Source organism: Amblyraja radiata, chromosome 14 (assembly GCF_010909765.2).
Source record: "Amblyraja radiata isolate CabotCenter1 chromosome 14, sAmbRad1.1.pri, whole genome shotgun sequence".
Taxonomy (NCBI): Eukaryota; Metazoa; Chordata; class Chondrichthyes; order Rajiformes; family Rajidae; genus Amblyraja; species Amblyraja radiata.
The window spans coordinates 58,284,306-58,307,044 of NC_045969.1; the positions used below are offsets into that span (position 1 = coordinate 58,284,306).

The following is a 22,739-nucleotide window of genomic DNA, read 5'->3' on the forward strand; positions in this document are numbered from 1 at the left end:
CGAGTCCGTACAGAAAAACATAAAGGCGATCTGAAGTAAATAATTAGAGCCGATTTGAGGTTGCTGTTCCGGGGACTGGTGGGATTTTAGTAGCGGGGCTCGTTCTAATCGCTTGTGTTGTGTTTGCCTGAGGGTTGAAAGGATTGCACGCGTTGTGCTTTAAGACAGTCGTGCACGGTGTAAACGTTTGCGATGCCGCTTTATGCAGGAGAACAAGGCGATTGCAAGGATTGAAACATCCCATTCAAGTTGTCCAGACAATATCCAAAAGGAGAGGAAAATAGAACTCTCTGAATGTACCAGCTCGCTCTGCATAACTGCGAGCAAAATTGTCCCATGGATGGCACGCGTCTATCTAAATAAAGGCGCAGAGTTCGATCCGCTGACAATAGCGCCAGAGAAACGGGTTCGATCATGACCTCGGGTGCTGTCTGTCTGGAGTTTGCTGTCTGGAGTTTGCTCCGGTTTCCTCCCACATCCCAAAGATGTGCGGGTTTGTAGTTTAATTGGCCTCTGTAAATTCTCCTTTGTGTGTCGGGAGTGAATGTGAAAGTAGGATAATATAGAACTAGCGTGAACGGGTGGTCGGCGTGGAATCGGTGGGCCGAAGAGCCCGTTTCCATACTGCATCTCGAAACTAAATACTTGAGTGGAGTTATTCAGAAGTATTTTCATTGAGATCGTTTAGTACACAACATTTAAAAACAACACCTATAGTTGTCTCACTCATTCATTTTGTCTACAACGCCAGCAGTTTCAGTAAAGACTGACTCAATATTTTGTAGATTACGAGACAATATTTCCCAGCCACATTTATAACATTCCGTAGGCCTAGTTTATCAGATCTCTCAGACAAGACTTTCACTGACAGAGCCCTGCTAATTACACAATCATTTGTGTTTGAACCGCTCACGGCATCAGCGTTTCACTCACGATCAAGAACCACCGGCCAGTTAAACAAAGCGACGCTTGTACCGTTAAAGCTATTGAAAAAATGTGCAACATGATCTATGTATTCTTAAAATTAAACTGTAGGTGAACAATCCACTGGCCATAGAACAGTATGGCACAGGAATAGGCCTTTCGGCCCACAGTGTCCATGCCGAATATGATGCCAAATTAAACGGATCTCCTCTGCTATCCACATCCTTCCATTCATATCCATGTGCCTATCCAAAAACCTCTTAAACCAGCAGTTCATTATGTGCAGTTCATTGTGTCTTTCACTGCCTCCACCTCCCTTCCAGCTCCCCCCACCCCCCACTCCCCACCTTTCCCAATCAGTGTGAAGAAGGGTCGCGACCCGAAACATCACTATCCATGTTCTCCAGAGATGCTGCCTGACCCGCTGAGTTACTCCAGCACTCTGTGAAACGTCACCTATCCATGTTCTCCACAGATGCTGCCTGACCCGCTGAGTTACTCCAGCACTCTCTGAAACGTCACCTATCCATGTTCTCCAGAGATGCTGCCTGACCCGCTGAGTTACTCCAGCACTCTCTGAAACGTCACCTATCCATGTTCTCCACAGATGCTGCCTGACCGCTGAGTTACTCCATTGTATCCTCGAACCAGCATCTGCAGTTCTTTGTTTCTGTACCAAATATTTAGCGGGCAAGAGTTCCGGGACTGTTTCGGAAACATATCCACCTCCCTCCAGCCATTATAAGCTTAAGTGTGAATCTTTTCCAATAGGCACTATGGAGATTTACTTTTCTAAGCGAGTAAATTAATTCCCCTTGACCTGTTTTTGATATTATCACGAAATCCCTTTTGTTTCCCCGTGATTCCCATTTGAAAGAATGTTATGCAGAGGACCTTTATTGACTTTATGTATAAATAGATTTTAAACCGTGGTAGAGGTCTCCCTTTCGGGTGGGAGCAGGGTTTACAATCAGTACCGCTGGTATATCTAGGTTTAGGTTCATTATTGTCACGTGTACCGAGGTAAATAAATGAGTAGACACAACATGCTGGAGTAACTCAGCGAGACAGGCAGCATCTCTGGCCAGAAGGAATGGGGGACTTTTCAGGTCGAGACCCTTCTTCAGACTGAGAGTCAGGGGAGAGGGCGACACAGAGATGAGGAAGTGTAAGATGTGAAAACAAGACATCAAAGGGGGTGAAGTTGAAGGAAAATGTATAATAGATGATTGTTTGGTTTTGATGTGCAACTCAAGTACAATAGAGGAGAAGATACAGAGTACAGGATATAGTTCTCAGCATTGTAGCGCAGCAGTACCACAGACAAAGGCCAACGGCCGCAATGGGGTAGAGGTGAATCGGACAGTACCCTAGCTTATTGAAGGACAGTTCAGAAATCCGTTCCTGAGTCTGGTGGTGCGCGTCAAGTTTCAGTACCTCCTTCCGGGCGGGAGAAGGGGGAATAACTCAGCCTAGATATACAGCTCGGGGTCTTTCTATGATCAGCAAGTCGGGAAAAAAACCTGTTCCTTTCTGCAGAGCACACAAAGCCGAGGAGAGGTGAATACAATAAAGAATTCGATGGGCCGAATGGTCTAATTCTGATCCTAGACTTATAAACATGTTTTTGCATTAATATTCCAGCCAAACATGCATTGAATTCTCCGCTGTGTGTGTGTGTGTCAAGACCTACCTGCTGGTTTTGATAGGCTGTCACCGTGGTGAAGACTGTCTCCGGGAAGGTGAATGTCTTCACCCCCTCTCCCCCAGGCACCGCTTTGGTCGGACACAGTTCGCTGCTGAAATCCTTTCGGATCACATGCACCCGGGGCTGATACTTGTGCATGGAATGAAGAATTATCTGTTAAAAAAAGACCAGGACAGATTGAGAATAAGGATTCATATTTTATGTCGTTAAATATACAGGCAAAACGTGTTTTGAATTGCACCGTAAACAGAATCAGCACCGATTAAGTACAGCACAACAAACAGGCCCTTCGGCCCACAATGTCTGTGCCGAACATGATGCCAAGACCATCGTAATCAGCCCGCATGTAACCATATCCCTCCATTCCCTCCATATCCATGTCCCTGTCTAAAAGTATCTTAAACACCACTATGGTATCTGCCTCCACCACCACCCCTGGCACATCCATGCACTCACCAGCCTCTGTGTAAAAATATATTTGCCCGGCACATCGCCTTTAAATTTCCCCCGCTCGCCCTAAACCCTTGCCCACTAGATTTTTCTGGTGGAAAAAAAAGGTTCTGAGTGTCTATCCTATCTTTCCCTTCACAAAGTGTTGGACTTGCATTTGCTTCAAACTTGTGCCATTTCCAGACTTTGGGATAAAAACGCGAACATTGCGTTTTAAGGCGTTAATTTTATTTTCAAATAATCTACTAAATGAGTTAAATGACCCAGTAAAATAAATATGTAGGGACAGACTGCTGTAACCTTGTGGAGAAATCAAAGTGGTGGAGTAGCTCTGCATATATATGTACCTTAATTCCCTTTATTGCTTAAAATAAATAGCACTCGCAGTCTGGCGAGAAACGGGTTAAATTAGTAAATATGTCCCCAGTCTGCCACTGCAGCCGTCGACCATCTACTAAAATATGCACAGATTGTTATGTGGGAAGATAAAAGTCAATTTTGTTGGCGGATTTCGCAGGCGCTCAACAGGGAAGTCTATTGAGCGGGACACAGAGTGCTGGAGTAACTCAGCGGGTCAGGCAGCATCTGTGGAGAACATGGATAGGTGTCGTTTCACAGAGTGCTGGAGTAACACAGCGGGTCAGGCAGCATCTGTGGAGAACATGGATAGGCAACGTTACGGGTGGAGATCCATCTTCAGAACCATCCACGTCCTCCACAGATGCTGCCTGACCCGCTGAGTTCCTCCAGCACCTTGTGTTTTGCTTAAGATCCCAGCATCTGTAGTTGCCCGTGTCTCTGATTTTACACCGCTCGCTTGTTAAAGCAGAGCTAAGCAGTGAAGCTACTGACCCCGAATGAGCCTTCAAATGTTCGATGGAGACACAAGGAACGGCAGATGCTGGTTTACAAATAAAAAAAACACATAGTGGTGGAGTAACTCAGCGGGTCCGGCAGCATCTGTGGAGAAAATGAATTTGGTGCCTCCGGGTCGGGCCCTTTTCAGACCGATGTCAACTCTTCAACCCGTGTATCCCAGACTATAGTTGTTTTCTAATTAAAACGATGACCATAATTCTAAAAATGTTTTGTATAGGAAGGAAGTGCAGATAGTGGTTTAAATCGAAGGTAGACACAAAATGCTGGAGTAACTCAAATGTTTGCTCCTTGGACTGGATGAGAAAGTGTTTTAAAATATTGTGGCTTAAAATATTGTGGGAATATTAGAATATTCTGTAATTTGATTTTTAATCCATCGCAGGCACATTAAAACAAGGAGAATAAATTATCTGCATCATTTGATGTATATATTAGATTATTAATTAATTAATTGAAAAACACAGCATGGAAACAGGCCCTTTGGCCCAATGAGTCCATGCTGACCATCGATCACCCATTCACTCTAGTTCTATGTTATCCCACTTTCTCATCAACTCCCTACACGCTAGCGGACTATTTACAGTGGGCCAATTAACCTGCAAACCCGTAGGATGGGGGAGGAAACCAGAGCACCCGGAGAAAACCCACAAGGAGAACGTGCAAACTCCACACAGACAGCACATAGAAACATAGAAAATAGGTGCAGGAGGAGGCCATTCTGCCCTTTGAGCCAGCACCGCCATTCATTGCGACCATGGCTGATCGTCCCCAATCAATAACCCGTGCCTGCCTTCTCCCCATATCCCTTGATTCCACTAGCCCCTAGAGCTCTATCTAACTCTCTCTTAAATCCATCCAGTGATTTGGCCTCCACTGCCCTCTGTGGCAGGGAATTCCACAAATTCACAACTCTCTGGGTGAAAAAGTTTTTCCTCACCTCAGTCTTAAATGGCCTCCCCTTTATTCTAAGACTGTGGCCCTTGGTTTTGGACTCGGGGAAATTTTTTCCTGCATCTAGCTTGTCCAGTCCTTTTATAATTTTATATGTTTCTATAAGATACCCCCTCATCCTTCTAAACTCCAGTGAATACAAGCCTAGTCTTTTCAATCTTTCCCCATATGACAGGAAAGATTGAAAAGACTAGGCTTGTAAGCACCTGAGGTCAGGATTGAACCTGGGTCTGTGGAGCTGTGAAGCAGTAGCTCTACCAGCTGCACCAGTGTGCCACTGTCCCACCCAAATAGGATATTCCCTATTCACTGCACAATGCACCGTATTGTCCTATTTCGGGAATCCAAATGATCTAGAGCTCAATAGTAAGTAATCAAGTGTCTGTATGGAGTTCATGGTGGCTCAGTATACACTAACACTTGGTTTCAGGTCTAACCATGGCAGATGAAAACATATTCTGTTTCAATGATGAAAGGTGTGATGGTACCATGTTTTTTAACACTGCCTCCTCACTTCCAGAAACTGGGATGGAATCCAGATCAAACAGAGAAAGAAAGTTTCCTTTATCTGCAAGAAAAACAAAATACCTTCCCTATGGATTTAATTAAACTCTGTGAAATGAGTTCACTAGTTCTTAGTCAATTTCGGTTAGCCCAGTATATTCGCCTCGTTTACTGAGAATAAGAATTCAGGAAAATAAAAAGATAAGTTGCATTTTCTGCTTTGCTGCAGAAAATTAAAACTAATATTTTCTGCTGCTTCACAGCGCCAGGTTCGATTCTGAGACGAGTGCTGTCTATGTGGAGTTTGCATATTCTCCCTATGACCTGCGTAGGTTTCCCCCGGGTGCTCCGGTTTCCTCTCATATGCCAAAGACGTGCGGGTTTGCAAGTTAATTGGCCACTCTGTAAATTGCCCCTAGTGTGCAGGGAGTGGATGAGAAATGAGGTTAACATAGAACTAGTGTGAATGGGTGATCGATGGTGGGCTCGGTCGGTTTCCATGCCCTAAGTCTAAACTAAACTAAAGTAAAATTAAACATATCTTTACAGTTTATACATTGAAAGCTTTGGTTTTGAGTAACTGTGAATTGTGAGTCACAAACTATGAATGTTTGCAACCATTTTGTTTCGTATGAATTTCATATTTGAATTAAATCGCCATTACAGAAATAAACAAGGATTATAAAAAAAATAGAATGAATTTGTTCCAAGCAATCTTGAATCTTGTACAATTCCATTCTGGTATAAATATTAAGTAACCAGCTAGGATGTAGTCCATTTTCTCCAGCGGACATTGGACATTGGACATTTTCTCTGGAAGTGCTATGCTAAGATGCTAAGGGACTATATATTGTTCACACTCTATCTGTGTCTTGGCTCTTCCTTTATACTTTGGGGTGATTGTATTCATGTGTAGCATTATCTGATATGTTTGGATAACATGCAAAACAAACCTTTCTACTGTGTAGATAGGCACATAAAACATCACCTATTCCTTATCTCCAGAGATGCTGCCTGAACCGCTGAGTTGCACCAACATTTTGTGTCTATCTTTGGCTCCTTCCTACACAAAGCTTTTTACGGTACCTTGTTACACGTGACAATAATAAACCTAAACCTAATCAATATTTTCAAATTGGCACAATCTCCTAGTTCCCTTATAACCTAAAGATTATTCCTATTTAATGCAACCAACCTTTGCCAGTCCCCAAACAGTTAGGTCAACATTTACTTTGAGCAGATCAAGATATGCCAGCTTCCAGAACAAAGGCAACTCCTACCTGATGGGCAAAGCTCTGTGCAACACAATCATCAAATAGCCTCACCTGGGAAGCACAGAACAAGCCCCACCCAAATTGCCTTGGCAACCAGTCAAGCCAATCCCCCAAATATGAATGATTCTGATTTTCACGGTGTAAAAAACGAAGTCATGCATGTATCGGAAATCCAAAACAAAAAACAAAAATGCTGGAAATACTCAGCAGGACAGGATTCTCTTTCTTGAGAGTTAATATCATCACATCTGCTGAAATGTCACTGAACTGATTTTATTCTCTCACTCAAATGCTGTCCGACCTGTCAAGTATTTCCAGTATTTTTCATTTCTCCCAGTGATCTAAGTGGAATTGTCCAACCTTGTGTTGTAGAGATAAGATTATAGTAATCAATTTAATTGTGGGTGGTAACTACTTGGAATCAAAGTCATGGGCCTATCACAGAAACAGGCCCCTCAGCCCAATTTGTTCATGCCAACCAAGATGCCCAATCTATGCTCATTCCATTTGCCTGCATTTGTCCCATATCACTCTAAATCTTTCCTATCTATGCACTTTTCCAAGTGTCATTTAAATGTTGTCATAGAAACTGCCCCAACTTCCTCTTCTGGCAGCTCGTTCCATACACCACACACCCTTTGTGTAAAAAGTTGCCTCTCAGGTTCCTATTAAATCTTTCCCCTCTCACCTTGAACCTATGTCCCCTGGTTTTTGATTACCCTACCCGGGGTAAAAACCTATGTGTATTCACCTAATCTATTCCCCTCATTACATTAGTGGTATAAAACCGGAACTGGGCAGCAACAATTTATTTATTCATCGCTTTTGGGTTACACTGTAGAGTGGAAATGTAGAACAACATATCTCATTCAACCACGTGTAGGAAGGAACAGCAGACGCTGGTTTAAACTGAAGATAGACACAAAAAGCTGGAGTAACTCAGTGGGTCAGACAGCATCTCTGGAGAAAATGTCACCTATTCCTTTTCTCCAGGGATGCTGAGTTACTCCAGCTTCTTATGTCTATCTCATTCAACCTTCTGAACCTTCTGAATTTTGTAGTCGGCAGGGCATTACTCTGCATATTGCCAACTTGGACAATTTTACATTTTTATCAAGCCAATTAGTGGTTACATATAAATTAAATTTTTATCAAGCCAACTACAGCACCCGTAGTTGGGATCGAACCCAGGTCTCTGGCGCTGCATTTTTGCTGTAAGTCAGCAACTCTACCTCTGTGCCACCATGACCAACCATATTAGTTCACTGATACAAGACCCTGCAGATTCAGTCCTGGATCCCAATTGAAAATATTCACTATCCCTTTCCTGCACAGCTGCTGCAATATCCACTGAGTTCCTCCAGCAGATTTTATTCTGCAGTTGGAGATTACATTCAGCACAGGCAAATTAGACACTGGTGAAAGTTGGGATAGAGTCATACAGCATGGAAACAGGCCCTGTGGCCTAACACATCCCTGCCGACCAAGGCACCCCATCTCCGCTGCTCCCATTTACTCACAAAAGGACATAAAGTGCTGTCGTAACTCACTCCCTCCTCTCCCCTCTCCCATCAGGCAAGAGGTACAGAAGTGTGAAAACGCACACCTGCAGATTCAGGGACAGTTTCTTCCTGGCTATTATCAGGCAACTGAACCATCCTATCACCAACTATAGAGTGGTCCTGACCTACCATCTACTCATTGGAGACCCTCAGACTATCTTTAATCGGACTTTACTGGACTTCATGTTGCATTAAAACGGTATTCCCTTTATCATAGAAACATAGAAGATAGGTGCAGGAGTAGGCCATTCGGCCCTTCGAGCCTGCACCGCCATTCAATATGATCATGGCTGATCATCCAACTCAGTATCCCTTCCCTGTATCATGTATCTGTACACTGTGGATGGCTCGATTGTAATCATGTATAGTCTTTCTACTGACTGGATAGCAAGTAACAAAAAGCTTTTCACTGTACCACATGTGACAACAATAAACTAAACTAAACTAAACTAAAATTAATTAAACTAAACTAAATTAAACTAAACATCTCTGCAGAACATAGTTAATGGTCATTTCGGGTCGAGACCCTTCCTCAGACTGGTTTTGTCTATTAACCAGCATCAGCAGTTCGTTGTTTCCCCATTTACCCAGGTTTGCCCCATATCCCTTCAATCCTCTCCTATGCATGTACCTGTCTAAATGTCGTTTAAATATTGTTATTGTACCTGGCTCAACTATTTTCTCTGGCAGCTCGTTCCATATACCCACCACCCTCTGTGTGAAAAAGTTGCTCCTCAGTTTCCCATTAAATTTTTCCTCTTTGATCTGATAATATCCTTTAACTTCAGTAAGCTGGTTTTGGAAAACATCTGACAGAAAGGTGTGGCATTGCATTTTCATAATGGTCATCGTGATGAATTAGGTTTGATTTCACTCCAATCCCCAATGGAAATAAAGTCACAGGTTATAACTGCCCACTGAGTTGGCACCCATGGCATCAACGGGAACCCGAGGCTTGAAAGTACAGAGGGTGGAAAACATCGCAGAACTGGGACAGAGTGTTCCTTCGATGTTTTAACTCAGGCACATTTTGGGAATGGAAGGTTTGGATAACATCTGCTCTGTGGTATTTTTGACCTTCGAGCGCTCATTGCTTTCACCAAGCTCAGAGCAGTTTAACCATTGGCTGTCAGCTCTGGTTTTAAAAATAGCTTTTAGTTTGAAAAGAAAAGCAGCAATTCCGTTTCAGCAAAGTTCAAATTCATCACCAAATTCATCTATCATCTATTGAGTGTTAAATCTTCACCAAAACTATCCCTTAAATTGTAGCATTTATTGTACAATTAATTGTAAAAAAAGATGAGTAACGAACAACTGAATTATTATTTGTACAGTTATTCATACAATTCTTATTGTACAATTAGTTGTACAGTTGTAACAATTATTTATAATTAATAATAAAGTTGTGAGAAATGACTAATAGTTGCTTAAATTTTAATTGGTTTTGGTTTGTTTGGAGATATTGCATGGAAACAGGCCCTTCCTCCACCAAGTCCATGCCGACCATCGATCACCCGTTCACACTAGTTCTATGTTATCCCATGTTCTCTCCACTCACAACACACTAGAGGCAACTTACATAGGTCCAGTTGTGCTACAAACCCGCATATCTTTGGCAATTGAGAGGAAACCGGAGCACCTGAAGGAAACCCACGCGGTCACAGGGAGAACGTACAAACTCCTTACAGACAGCATCCGTAAGTCAGGATCTAACCTGGGTCTCCGGCGTTGTAAGGCAATAACTCTATCGCTGTGCCACTATGCTAATAGGCTATCTTTAAATGGAAAATGTATCAAATAATAACTATATAGAAAACAAATGTCATGTCAGATTTGTATGAATTCAGGTTTAAATTAATTTATTAGTCTCTTAAAACATTATCAGTTACAATCTATGTTTGAATGCAATGACCTGGATAAATACGTAGGTGACAAAGAATAAATGGCTGGAAAAGAAATTAGTAAAATAATATTATCTGCAGAATTAGCTGGCGAGAGCTGTGAAAATCAAACACCCAATTACATTTTCAACTCAATGGTAAAAGATGGAGAAATAATCCACTGAACAGTTACTGTTGTGTTTATTTTGGGGTTAGACACCTGCTGATATTCCTGGCTTCGCTGAAACTCATTCCACTGTTGACTTGACTATTTGGACATCCTGTGGCATCCTCCATAATAGATTCATAGAGTCAGAGTGATATACATACAAAGACAGCACCCGTAGTCAGGGTTGAACCTGGGTCTCTTGCGCTGTAAGGCAGCAACTCTACCGCTGCGCCACTATGCTGCCTGTATTTGGTTCATATATACCTCTAAACCTTTCCTATTAACTCTGGTATAATCTGTCCTATTAAACGTTTCAGGCATTTCCTGTTTCTATTCAATCTATGCAGGGATGCTTTCAGCAAATCCATAGCTCTGGCAGGTTTATCCTGACACAACTGTCCCTCCGTGCTTTGTGTGAAAGCTTGAGAGAGATTTTTGGAGATACTTTTTACATCCACAGTACACCCCCATTGCAAATAAATCATTCCTCAGAGGTAGCGAGACCACATCTGCACACAATATTAGAACCTTCGTCTCAACAGGGCACTATTTAATTAAAGAAACAAAACAAGGAACTGCAGATGCTGGCTTACGAACAAAGACACAAAGTGCTGGAGTAACTCAGACATGAGTCTGAAGAAGGGCCCCGAGCCGAAACATAGAGGCATAGAGTCATAGAGTGCTACAGTGTGGAAACAGATACTTCGGCCCAACTCGCCCACATCGGCCAACAATGTCCCAGATACACTAGTCCCACTTGCCTGCACTTGGTCCATATCCTTCCAAACCTGTCCTATCCATGTACGTGTCTAACTGTTTCTTAAATGATGGGATAGTCCCTGCCTCAACTACCTCCTCTGGCAGCTCGTTCCATACACCCAACACCTTTTGTGTGAAAAAGGAACCCCTCAGATTCCTATTAAATCTTTTCCCTTCACCTTGAACCTATGTCCCCTGGTCCATGATTCCCCTACTCTGGGCAAGAGACTCTGTGCGTCTACCCGATCTATTCCTCTCATGATTTTGTACATCTCTATAAGATTTCCCCTTCTCCTCCTGCGCTCCATGGAATAGAGACCCAGCCTACTTCCAGCAACTCTTGCTATTCTTTTATCACCACCTCACGTGTAGCACCTGTACCCTGGAACACAAAGCTTCCAGTCCTATCCTTCCCTTAGCTAACGGTTTGCAATGGCCCCAAAGTCCCAGTCGCAATTACCTGTTCACATCCTGAGTTCATCCGCCTTACCTTTCAGGTCACTCACATTGAAATAAATGCAGCTTAATCCAACAGTCCTTCCGAGCTAGACACAAAGATCTGGAGTAACTCAGCAGGACAGGCAGCATCTCTGGAGAGATGGAATGGATGACGTTTCATGTCGAGACCCTTCAGTCCTTCCTAGATCATCTACTGAACTTGCTTTGACCCCCACAACAACTTCCAGCCTCTCACCTCTCCCACTCCAGCATTGGAAAATGCTACGCTGAAATGCTTTGAAATGTTATAAAATATATAACAAGAAACCACAGATGCTGATAATCTGAAGCAGGGTCCCAACCCGAAACGACACCCATCCTTTTTTTCCAGAGATGCTGCCTGGCCCGCTAGTTTCTCCAGCACTTTGTGTCTATTTATGTTACAAATATACATATTCATACAGCACAGAGGCTGACCATTCGGCCCAAGTTGTCCTTGTTGATTAAGATACCCCATCTGTACTAGTCCCATTTGCCAGCATTTGGCCCACATCCCTCTAAACCCTTCATATCCATGTACCTGTCCAAGTGTCTTTTTAATGTAGTTACTACAGCACCTGCTTCAACTACCTCCTCTGGACGTTCATTCCATATACCCACCATCTTCTGAGTGAAAAAGTTGCCTGTTAGGTTTCTATTAAACCTTTTGCCACACGCCTTAAACCTATGTCACATAGTCACAGAGGATACAAGCTTTTCAGCCCAACTTGTCCCTGCCGACCAAGATGCCCCATCTACACTAGTCACTGCTGACCAAGATGCCCCATCTACACTAGTCACTGCCGACCAAGATGCCCCATCTACACTAGTCCCTGCCGACCAAGATGCCCCATCTACACTAGTCCCACCTTGCCCATGTTGCCTCTGGTCCCTGATTCCCCTGGCATAATTAACTCATGCTATTAGCCATTAACTTGAGCATCTGTACCTGATGGTAGATTAACAGAGCCCGAGGTCAGCATAAACATTACTGCAAACTGTATAATAATTGCGGTCTACATACATGTCCTTGATCATCCAGCTCATTGTTGGTGAGTTTGAGCTTATCAAAGCTGATAACTTGTCGCATCCACGTATCTCCTGAAGCGAGGGAGTCTGGATGGATGTAGACCCGAGGAGGCACCGGAGAATCTGCGTTCCCTGCAACCATCCATTTCGAACTGTGATAAACATATCTGCAGACAGAGACACCTGAGATCAGAAAACCTCAGCAGAACCTAAAACAATGCATTTCTCCCATAGCCCATCCACACCCACCTCCACCAATATTCCTCCCCTTGGCGTTACAATTCACTCCTTTCCTTATCTGACATCTTTCTCACCTTATCTGACACCTTTCACACCAGCCTTTGTCACTTACTCCATCTGTCTGCTCATCAAACCCCACTTGCCTGTATCCATCTAACACTGATAGTTATAGAGTTATACAGGATGGAAACAGGTCCTTCGGCCCAACTTGCCCAAGCTGCCCAACATGCTCCATCTACACATCCTACCTGCCTGCGTTTGGCCCATATCCCTCTAAACATATCCTATCCATGTACCTGTCCCAAGGATTCTTAAGCTGGCCAGCTTTGTCCCAACCTCCATCTCTCTTTTCCAACTTATTGCCCTCTTATTAAATGGGAATTATTAAACACTACAGGATTGGGGCGGGACTTTATAGCACCAATACAATAGCATTAGATATTCCCATTGATTCAGTCTGAAATAGGGTCCCGATCTGAAACGTTGCCTGTCCATTCCCCCCATGGTTGCTGCCTGACCCGCTGAGTTTCTCCAGCACTGTCTCTTTTACTGTAAACCGGCATCTGCAGTTCCTTGTGTGTACATCTGCCTCCACCTCCCTTCCAGTCCCCCCCCCCCCCCTCTCCATCAGTCTGAAGAAGGGTCCTGACCCAAAAAGTCACCTATCCATGTTCTCCAGATTTGCTGTCTGACCCGCTGGGTTACTCCAGCACTGTCTCTTTTTTTGTAAAGCAGCATCTGCAGTTCCTTGTATCAATGCCCTATTATTTACACATTTCTTCTTTGACCTTGTATTCCCTAAACCGCTAGTCACTTCCTCTCAAACACACACAATGAGTAAGAAATATTTGCTGCTAACATCTGTAAATGATCTGCTGCCTACCAGGAAGTGGGATGACATAGAACTAGTGTGGACGGGTGATCGATGGTCAGCATGGACATGATAGACTGAAGGGCCAGTTTCCACGCTGTATCTCCAAATGGAACTAATTTTAACAAAAGGAAGATTTGAGAACAAAAGTGGAGATGCCTATTCCATTAAATAACAGAAACAACGTTCTGGACTAACTCAGCGGGTCAGGCAGCATTCCTTTGGAACATGGAATGAGTATAGAAGTTGGGAGGTCATGTTGCAGTTGTATAAGACGTTGGTGAGACCGCATTTAGAATATTGTGTTCAGTTCTGGGCACCATGTTATAGGAAAGATATTGTCAAGCTTGAAAGGGTTCAGAAAAGATTTGATAGGATGTTGACAGGACTAGAGGGTGTGAGCTATAGGGAGAGGTTGAGTAGGCTGGGTCTCTATTGCATGAGAGCATAGGAGTATGAAGGGTGATCTTATAGAGGTATACAAAATCATGAGAGGAATAGATCGGGTAGATGCACAGAGTCTTATACCCAGAGTAGGGGAATCGAGGACCAGAAGATATAGATTCAAGGTGAAGGAGAAAAGATTTAATAGGAATCCGAGGGGTAGCTTTTTCACACAGAGGGTGGTGGGCGTATGGAACGAGCTGCCAGAGGAGGTAGTAGAGGCTGGGACTATCCCATCATTTATGAAACAGTTGGATAGGTACAGGGATAGGACAGGTTTGGAGGGATATGGACCAAGCGCAGGCAGGTGGGACTAGTGTAACTGGGACATTGTTGGCTGGTGTGGGCGAGTTGGGCTGAAGGGCCTGTTTCCACACTGTGTCACTCTATGACTCTATGACTCTATGGATAGGCAATGTTTCTGCTCGGGGCCCTTCTTCACTCATGTCTGAGTTACTCCAGCATTTTGTGTCTTTGTTTGTAAGCCAGCATCTGCAGTTCCTTGTTTTGTTTCTTAAATTAAATAGTGCCCTGTTGAGACGAAAGTTCTAATATTGTGTTGTGTGCAGATGTGGTCTCGCTACCTCTGAGGAATGATTTATTTGCAATGGGGGTGTACTGTGGATGTAAAAAGTATCTCCAAAAATCTCTCTCAAGCCTTCACACAAAGCACGGAGGACAGTTGTGTCAGGATAAACCTGTCAGAGTTATGGATTTGCTGAAAGCATCCCTGCACAGATTGAATAGAAACAGAAAATGCCTGAAACGTTTAATAGGACAGATTATACCAGAGTTAATAGGAAAGGTTTAGAGGCATATGAACCAAATACAGGCAGCATAGTGGCGCAGCAGTAGAGTTGCTGCCCTACAGCGCCAGAGACCCAGGTTCAACCCTGACTACAGGTGTTGTCTTCGTACATTCTACCTGTTTTATTTTGCGTGCTCCAGTTTCCTCCAACACTCCAAAGCCGTACAGGTTTGTAGGTTAATTGGTCTCGGTATAAAATTGTAAATTGTCCCTAGTGGGATCGCTGGCTGGCACGGACTTGGTGTGTCAAAGGCCCTGTTTTCCCACTGTATCTCAAAAGTCTAAAGTCTAAAGGGCAGGGGGGACTGGGACTAGTGTCGATGGTCAGCATGGGCATGTTGGGCTGAAGAGCCTGTTTCTATGCTGTATGACTCTATGAGAATGACCTGTGGAGTGTTCACAGCCTTTTCTGTTTTTGCTTTAAATTTGCCATGTCTGCAGTTTTGTTCCTCAATTGTTGTTCAGATACACCCAGGGAAGAGTGAGGTGCTATATAAAGGTCGACCAATCGATATCTATATCCACTGGAGGGATGAGTGCATTGCCTTCACCCAAAGGTGATCCCCAGTTTGTCCATTGGGATCAGGACAACATTTGCAATCTTTCACAGAAGGGTTCCAAGAAAGTGGGCAAACATCGAACTAGTATGAATGGGCGATTGATGGTCGGCGTGGACTTGGTGGGCCGAAGGGCCTTCTTCTTCTTATCAAGCCCACACACAAGATTAGATGTTGTTCAGCCAGAGCTGAAGACACATCTCGGCATCTGCATACAATGATGTCTGTCTTGTTGCTTCATGCGGTGCTTGTGCGTGGTGGTGGAAAGATTGGTGGAAACAGGGCCGCGAGGTGAACGCTCTTTCCTTGACCCCGGCCGAAGGGCTTTGTCTATTTCTACTCACCTGAGTAGGAATGCTTTCAGCAAATTCGTAACTAACCTAAGCTAAAACTGTTCACATGTTGGTCTGATAATCAATCCTGAGGAGCAAACACTACAAAGCAGAAATCAGAACTAGTGAGCCAACTTTCCTGCAGAAGGTAGAAAAGGAACTGCAGATGCTGGTTTTACAGAAAAAGACACAAAGTGCTGGAGTAGCATCTCTGGAGAACATTGGACGGGTGACATCTCAGATCGGGACCCGTCTTCAGACTGAATCAACTACCCTGTGTGTGGGTTCTTTCAAAATAAATCTTTCAATTTGCAACAAATTAAATCTCCGTACAGTGGTGAAGAGTGGACAAAGTGTGCGGATACCTACCGATATCTCTTGTTGTCAACAGGGATTATATCCATTGCTATGTAGTACTGTTGATGTGGATCCAGTCCCAGAACCTTCACTCTCATGGCTGGGAACATTCGCCTATGAAAAACATTCAAACAGATTGGTTCAAAGGTTATTTGTTTTCACTTTTTCCTCTTGAAATCTCCCAAACTATTACCATCCCCCGAGTGGGATTACAAACAGGTTGGTAATTGTTGGGGCAGCGAATGCCCGGCTATAGACTCTTCTCTTTGTTTCCTGGTCCTCAGGGTCTGAGTTGTGGGGCAATTTCTCATTGTCGACTTTTAAGTTGTACACACACACACTCACCCATCTTAAACCAACTCTACATACGACTTGCCCTCTGGTAAGCAATATACACCTCATTTCATCTGTCACCACCTTAAACTATTGATAGAGTCCATGGATTCTGAGGTATTGAATACAACTCAATTTCAATACGTCAAAATTAAATGCTTTTAATGCAAGATGCTTTTTTGTGTGTTATTCATAACACATGGGAATGTCGGGCATAATTTTCTTCTGCAATCCCGGCATTTCAACCATGAAAGAAAGAGTTGAGGCTAGGTCCTGTTTCTTTGCCATCCCCTGTTGCCTTTTGACCTGCCGAGCATTTCCACTATTTTCAGCGTTACTTTAGAGTTCCAGCTTCCGCAGTACCTCGATAATCAGCCAATTAATATGTCCGCTCGTGTTATCATGAGGAGACATGTTCTGAATGATTGGACGAGTGTAAGTGGCTCTAGTATTTGACAGGAATTAGTGCACAGTCTTTGTAATGACAGGACTCTGTAACTAGTAGTGTATCCTCAATGGGAAATTTGGTGTACAAAGCAAATTCTGGGGAATTGAATAGGCTACAATGAAGTTTTTAAGACAGTATCAAAAATGATGGACTATTTATCCTCAAATATGTAACAAGGAAGCTGTATCAGAATTCCTTGTGTTTAGTGTTTTTAGCTGCTGTTTTGTTTCTGCACTCGTGGAATAAACGTACAAAGGGGGACTCGGTTCTTTGGGCAAGGCTGATCAATCCAAGGAGGGTTCATTCCATTTGAACCTGATTTGCAAGCTGTCTGTTCTTGTCCAGCTTCAAACTCACTTTCAAAGGCATTTTGAGCCCCAGCCATGTTACATATGGCCTAGCGAGCACGGAATAAGTGGTGACATAGATGCATAATGCAAGAGTGGTGTGTGCTCAGAATTCAATGCACTGAAATTCAATGCGAGTTCCCATTGTCGCCTTTGCCCCCCAGTCAAAGAAAAAATCGACTAGGGAATAAGTAAAAGTGAAATTATATGGCAGAAACTGTTTAGGGAGTGGAATTAAAGGCCTATTTTTATTAACACTGACTGCCCCAGGGATTTCCTCCGCTTTTAAACTTTTCAATGCTAGACATGTATATGTAGTCCGGAATGAAATGAGAACGGAGGAGGATTCTGAAAGTGTTTCCTTAAAATGGTTAGTAACATCTGTGTGATTATTTTACAATCCTTTCCCCGTTATACTTTCAGCGGCTTGTTGGAAACCATTTGCAGAGTCTATTCTGTTCAAGATGTTGACTTGGGATGGGAATGAGAAGGCTGTTCCGTCAGCCTTTTGGTTTTTGTTAGGCTAGGGCCCTGAGTCCCATATGCTGTAACACCAACAAGGTAGAATGCTCTATAGAACAGTGCAGGAACAAGCCATTCTGCCCACTATGTCTGTGTGGAATACGATGACAACACCAGCCCGCATGATCCACATGGGGGCGACACGGTGACGCAGAGGTAGATTTGCTGCTTTACAGCGGCAGAGAACCAAGTTCGATCCTGACTACAGGTGTCTGTACGGAGTTTGTGACCATGTGGGTTTTCTCTGGGTGCTCCGGTTTCTTCCCACACTCCAAAGACGTGCACGTTTGTAGGTTAATTGGCTTCAGTAAAATTGTAAATTGTCACTAGTGTGTAGAATAGTGCTAGTTTACAGGGTGTTCGTTGGTTGGCGTGGACTTGGTAGGCCAAAGGGCCTGTTTCCATGCAGTATCTAAGTGTTAAGTCTAAAGTCTATATCCCTCCATTCCCTGCATATCCATGTGCCGATCAAAAGTCTCCTAAACGCCACTTATTGTCCATTAACCATATATGCTTCCTTCACGACCCCTGGCAGCACGTTCCAGGCACCCACCATCCTCTATGTAAAAAAAACTTGCCCCGCACATCCCCTTTAAATTTGGCCCTTCTCACCTTAAAGTTATGCCCTCAAGTATTTGATATTTCCCTCCTGGGCAAAAGGCTGTCTGTCCACGCTATCTATGTCTCCCATAAATTTATATACTTCCTTCAGGTCATCCCTCAACCTCCGATGTTCCAGAATAAATAACCCAAGTCTGTCCCTGTGACTAATACTCCCTGAACAAGGGCAGCGTTCTGGTAAACCTTTCCAAAAGCTCCACATCCTTCCAGTAATGGGGCAACCAGTACTGTATGCTATGCTCTAAATGCAGCCTAACCTAAGTCCCATAATGATGCATCATGACTTCCTGGCACTTATACTCAATGCCCCGACCGACGAAGGCAAACAAAACCAGATGTTATTTGTCTGGTGTCAGTAACTTCTTATTTATTTCAGCTGAGTGTTCTGGATGGGGAAGTCGGATTAGCAGCCAAGACAGTCCAAAGTTCCCAGATATTTATCCCACCTGCTATGAAACTCCACAAACAGTGGTCTGGCAGCGGATCAGGCCCCAAGCTATTTTGTCCTGGAAATAACTCATCATGTTGGTTGGGTACAGTGGCACAGCAGGTAGAGCCACTGCCTCACAACACTAGACACCTAGTTTTCACCCTGAACTCTGGTGCTCCGTGTGTGGAGTTTGCACGTTCTCCTTGTGGCTCCATGTGTGGAGTTTGCACGTTTTCCTTGTGGCTCCTTGCCTCTGGGTGCTCCGGTTTCCTCCCATATCCCAAAAACATGCGGGTTTGTAGGTGAATTAGCCCTCTCTAAATTGCCCCTAGTGTGTAGGATGTGACACTAGGGGACTGAGGATCTAGTGGGAGGGAGGAACTGAAGGGAATCCACATTAGTCTGGAAACAGTGTTAGGTAAACTGTTGGGACTGAAGACAGATAAATCCCCAGGGCCTGATGGTCTGCATCCCAGAGTACTCAAGGAGGTGGCCCTAGAAATCGTGGTTGCATTGGTGATCATTTCCCAATGTTTTCTCGACTCTGGATCAGTTCCTGTGGACTGGAGGCTAGCCAATGTAACCCCCCTTTTTTAAGAAAGGAGGGAGAGAGAAAGCGGGGAATTGTAGACCAGTTGGCCTGACATCGGTAGTGGGGAAGATGCTTGAGTCGATTATTAAAGATGTTATAGCAGCGCATTTGGAAAGCAGTGATGGGATCGGTCAAAGTCAGCATGGATTTATGAAGGGGAAATCATGCTTGACTAATCTTCTAGAATTTTTTGAGGATATAACAAGTAGAATGGATAAGGGAGAGCCAGTGGATGTGGTGTATCTGGACATTCAAAAAGCCTTTGACAAAGTCCCACACAAGAGATTAGTGTGCAAAATTAGAGCACATGGTATTGGAGGTAGGGTATTGACATGGATAGAGAACTGGTTGGCAGACAGGAAGCAAAGAGTAGGAATTAACGGGTCCTTTTCAGAATGGCAGTGGGGTGCTGCAAGGCTCAACGCTGGGACCCCAGTTATTTACAATATATATTAACGATTTAGACGAGGGAATTAAATGTGACTTCTCCAAGTTTGCGGATGACACCCTAAGCAGCTAGGGTGGCAGTGTGAGCTGCGATGAGGATACTATGGGGCTGCAGGTTAATTTGGATAGGTTGGGTGAGTGGGCAGAAGTATGGCAGGTGCAGTATAATGTGGATAAATGTGAGGTTATCCACTTTGGTGGCAAGAACAGGAAGGCAGATTATAGAAACATAGAAACATAGAAATTAGGTGCAGGAGTAGGCCATTCGGCCCTTCGAGCCTGCACCGCCATTCAATATGATCATGGCTGATCATCCAACTCAGTATCCCGTACCTGCCTTCTCTCCATACCCTCTGATCCCCTTAGCCACAAGGGCCACATCTAACTCCCTCTTAAATATAGCCAATGAACTGGCCTCGACTACCCTCTGTGGCAGAGAGTTCCAGAGATTCACCACTCTCTGTGTGAAAAAAGTTCTTCTCATCTCGGTTTTAAAGGATTTCCCCCTTATCCTTAAGCTGTGACCCCTTGTCCTGGACTTCCCCAACATCGGGAGCAATCTTCCTGCATCTAGCCTGTCCAACCCCTTAAGAATTTTATAAGTTTCTATAAGATCCCCTCTCAATCTCCTAAATTCTAGAGAGTATAAACCAAGTCTATCCAGTCTTTCTTCATAAGACAGTCCTGACATCCCAGGAATCAGTCTGGTGAACCTTCTCTGCACTCCCTCTATGGCAATAATGTCCTTCCTCAGATTTGGAGACCAAAACTGTACGCAATACTCCAGGTGTGGTCTCACCAAGACCCTGTACAACTGCAGTAGAACCTCCCTGCTCCTATACTCAAATCCTTTTGCTATGAAAGCTAACATACCATTCGCTTTCTTCACTGCCTGCTGCACCTGCATGCCTACTTTCAATGACTGGTGTACCATGACACCCAGGTCTCGCTGCATCTCCCCTTTTCCTAGTCGGCCACCATTTAGATAATAGTCTGCTTTCCTGTTTTTGCCACCAAAATGGATAACCTCACATTTATCCATATTATACTGCATCTGCCAAACATTTGCCCACTCACCCAGCCTATCCAAGTCACCTTACAGTCTCCTAGCATCCTCCTCACAGCTAACACTGCCCCCCAGCTTAGTGTCATCCGCAAATAGTGAATAGTGTCAGATTAGAAAAATGGGAGGTGCAACGAGACCTGGGTGGGCTTGTACATCAGTCACTGAAAGTAAGCATGCAGGTACAGCAGGCAGTGAAGAAAGCTAATGGCATGTTGGCCTTCATTGCAAGAGGATTTGAGTTTAGGAGCAAGGAGGTCCTAGTGCACTTGTACAGGGCCCTGGTGAGACCGCACCTGGAGTATTGTGTGCAATTTTGGGCTCCTAATTTGAGGAAGGACATTATTGCTATTGAGGGAGTGCAGCGTAGGTTCACCAGGTTAATTCCCGGGATGGCGGGACTGACATATGATGAAAACATGGGTCGACTGGGCTTGTATTCACTGGAAACTAGAAGGATGAGAGGGACTCTTATAGAAACATATAACATTCATAAAGGATTGGACAGGGTAGATGCAGGAAAAATGTTCCTGATGTTGGGGGAGACCAGAACCAGTGGTCACAGTCTAAGAATAAGGAATAGGCCATTTAGGTCTGAGATGAGGAAAAACTTTTTCACCCAGAGAGTTGTAAATCTTTGGAATTCCCTGCCACAGAAGGCGGTGGAGGCCAATTCACTGGATGTTTTCAAGAGAGAGTTAGATTTCGCTCTTAGGGCAAAAGAAATCAAGGGATATGGGGGGGAAAAGCAGGAACGGGGTACTGATTTTAGATGATCAGCCATGATCATATTAAATTGCGGTGCTGGCTCGAAGGGCCGAAGGGCCTACTCCTGCACTTATTTTCTATGTTTCTATGAGTGGATAGAAAGTGGGATAACATAGAACTAATGTGAAGGGGTGATCGATAGTCTGTGAATGGCTTGTTTCCATGCTGTTTCTTTTAATCAACCAATCAATCAACCAATCAATCAATCAATCACTTTGGGCATCGAATTCCAGAGAAGAGGGTGAAATAAGTGACCATTGAAAGAGAGTTCAACTTGTGAGAAAAATAAATTTCAGAATAAAAACCTCCTGAATGCAGCCTAATTGCTAGAATTGGTCAATGAGGTTGAAGGTGATGACAGATTTATATCAGAATTGATGTGCCTTAGAGAACACACTTCCTCTCTTTGCAGTATGTTTGGACGTGGATTAATCCTTTAACCTCTGGTGGGGAGGTTGGGCAAGCAGCTGTTCTGCGGAGAGTGGAAAGTATGAAACCATGCTTTGATATTTTCCAAACCAACAGTTTGTTTGGTCCTCCTTGGACGAAGCAGTACTCCAGTGGCGTTTGCAACAGCACTGGAGTTTAGAGGTAACCTTCAATTATGGAATAAGTTCATGTTGATAAGTGATAAGGGGTAAGCCATTTAGAATGGAGCCATTAAGAATAAGGGGAAGCCATTTAAAACTGAGACAAGGAAACACTTTTTCTCACCGAGAGTTGTGAGTGTGCAGAATTCTCTGTCTCGGTGGAGGCAGGTTCTCTGGATGCTTTCAAGAGAGAGCTGGATAGGGCTCTTAAATATAGTGGAGTCAGGGGATATGGGGAGAAGGCAGGAACGGGGTACTGATTGGTGTTGATCAGCCATGATCACATTGAATAGCGGTGCTGGCTCGAAGGGCCGAATGGCCTACTCCTGCACCTATTGTCTATTGTCTATTGATAGGAGCAGAATTAGACCATTCGGCCCATCAAGTCCTCCATTCCTCCATT

The 22,739-nt window shown here is 44.0% G+C and overlaps 1 protein-coding gene across 1 annotated transcript in view; it reads right to left on the reverse strand.

The window, feature by feature from the left end:
- tbx15 (T-box transcription factor 15) overlaps positions 1-22,739 on the reverse strand; it is a 104,003-nt gene that overhangs the window by 37,801 nt on the left and 43,463 nt on the right. The window contains exons 3-5 of the mRNA XM_033033448.1: positions 16,188-16,289; positions 12,562-12,733; positions 2,618-2,785 (exon numbers count right to left, since the gene is read on the reverse strand). Coding sequence (XP_032889339.1) covers positions 2,618-2,785; positions 12,562-12,733; positions 16,188-16,289 — 442 coding nt within the window. The remainder of the gene's footprint in view (positions 1-2,617; positions 2,786-12,561; positions 12,734-16,187; positions 16,290-22,739) is intronic.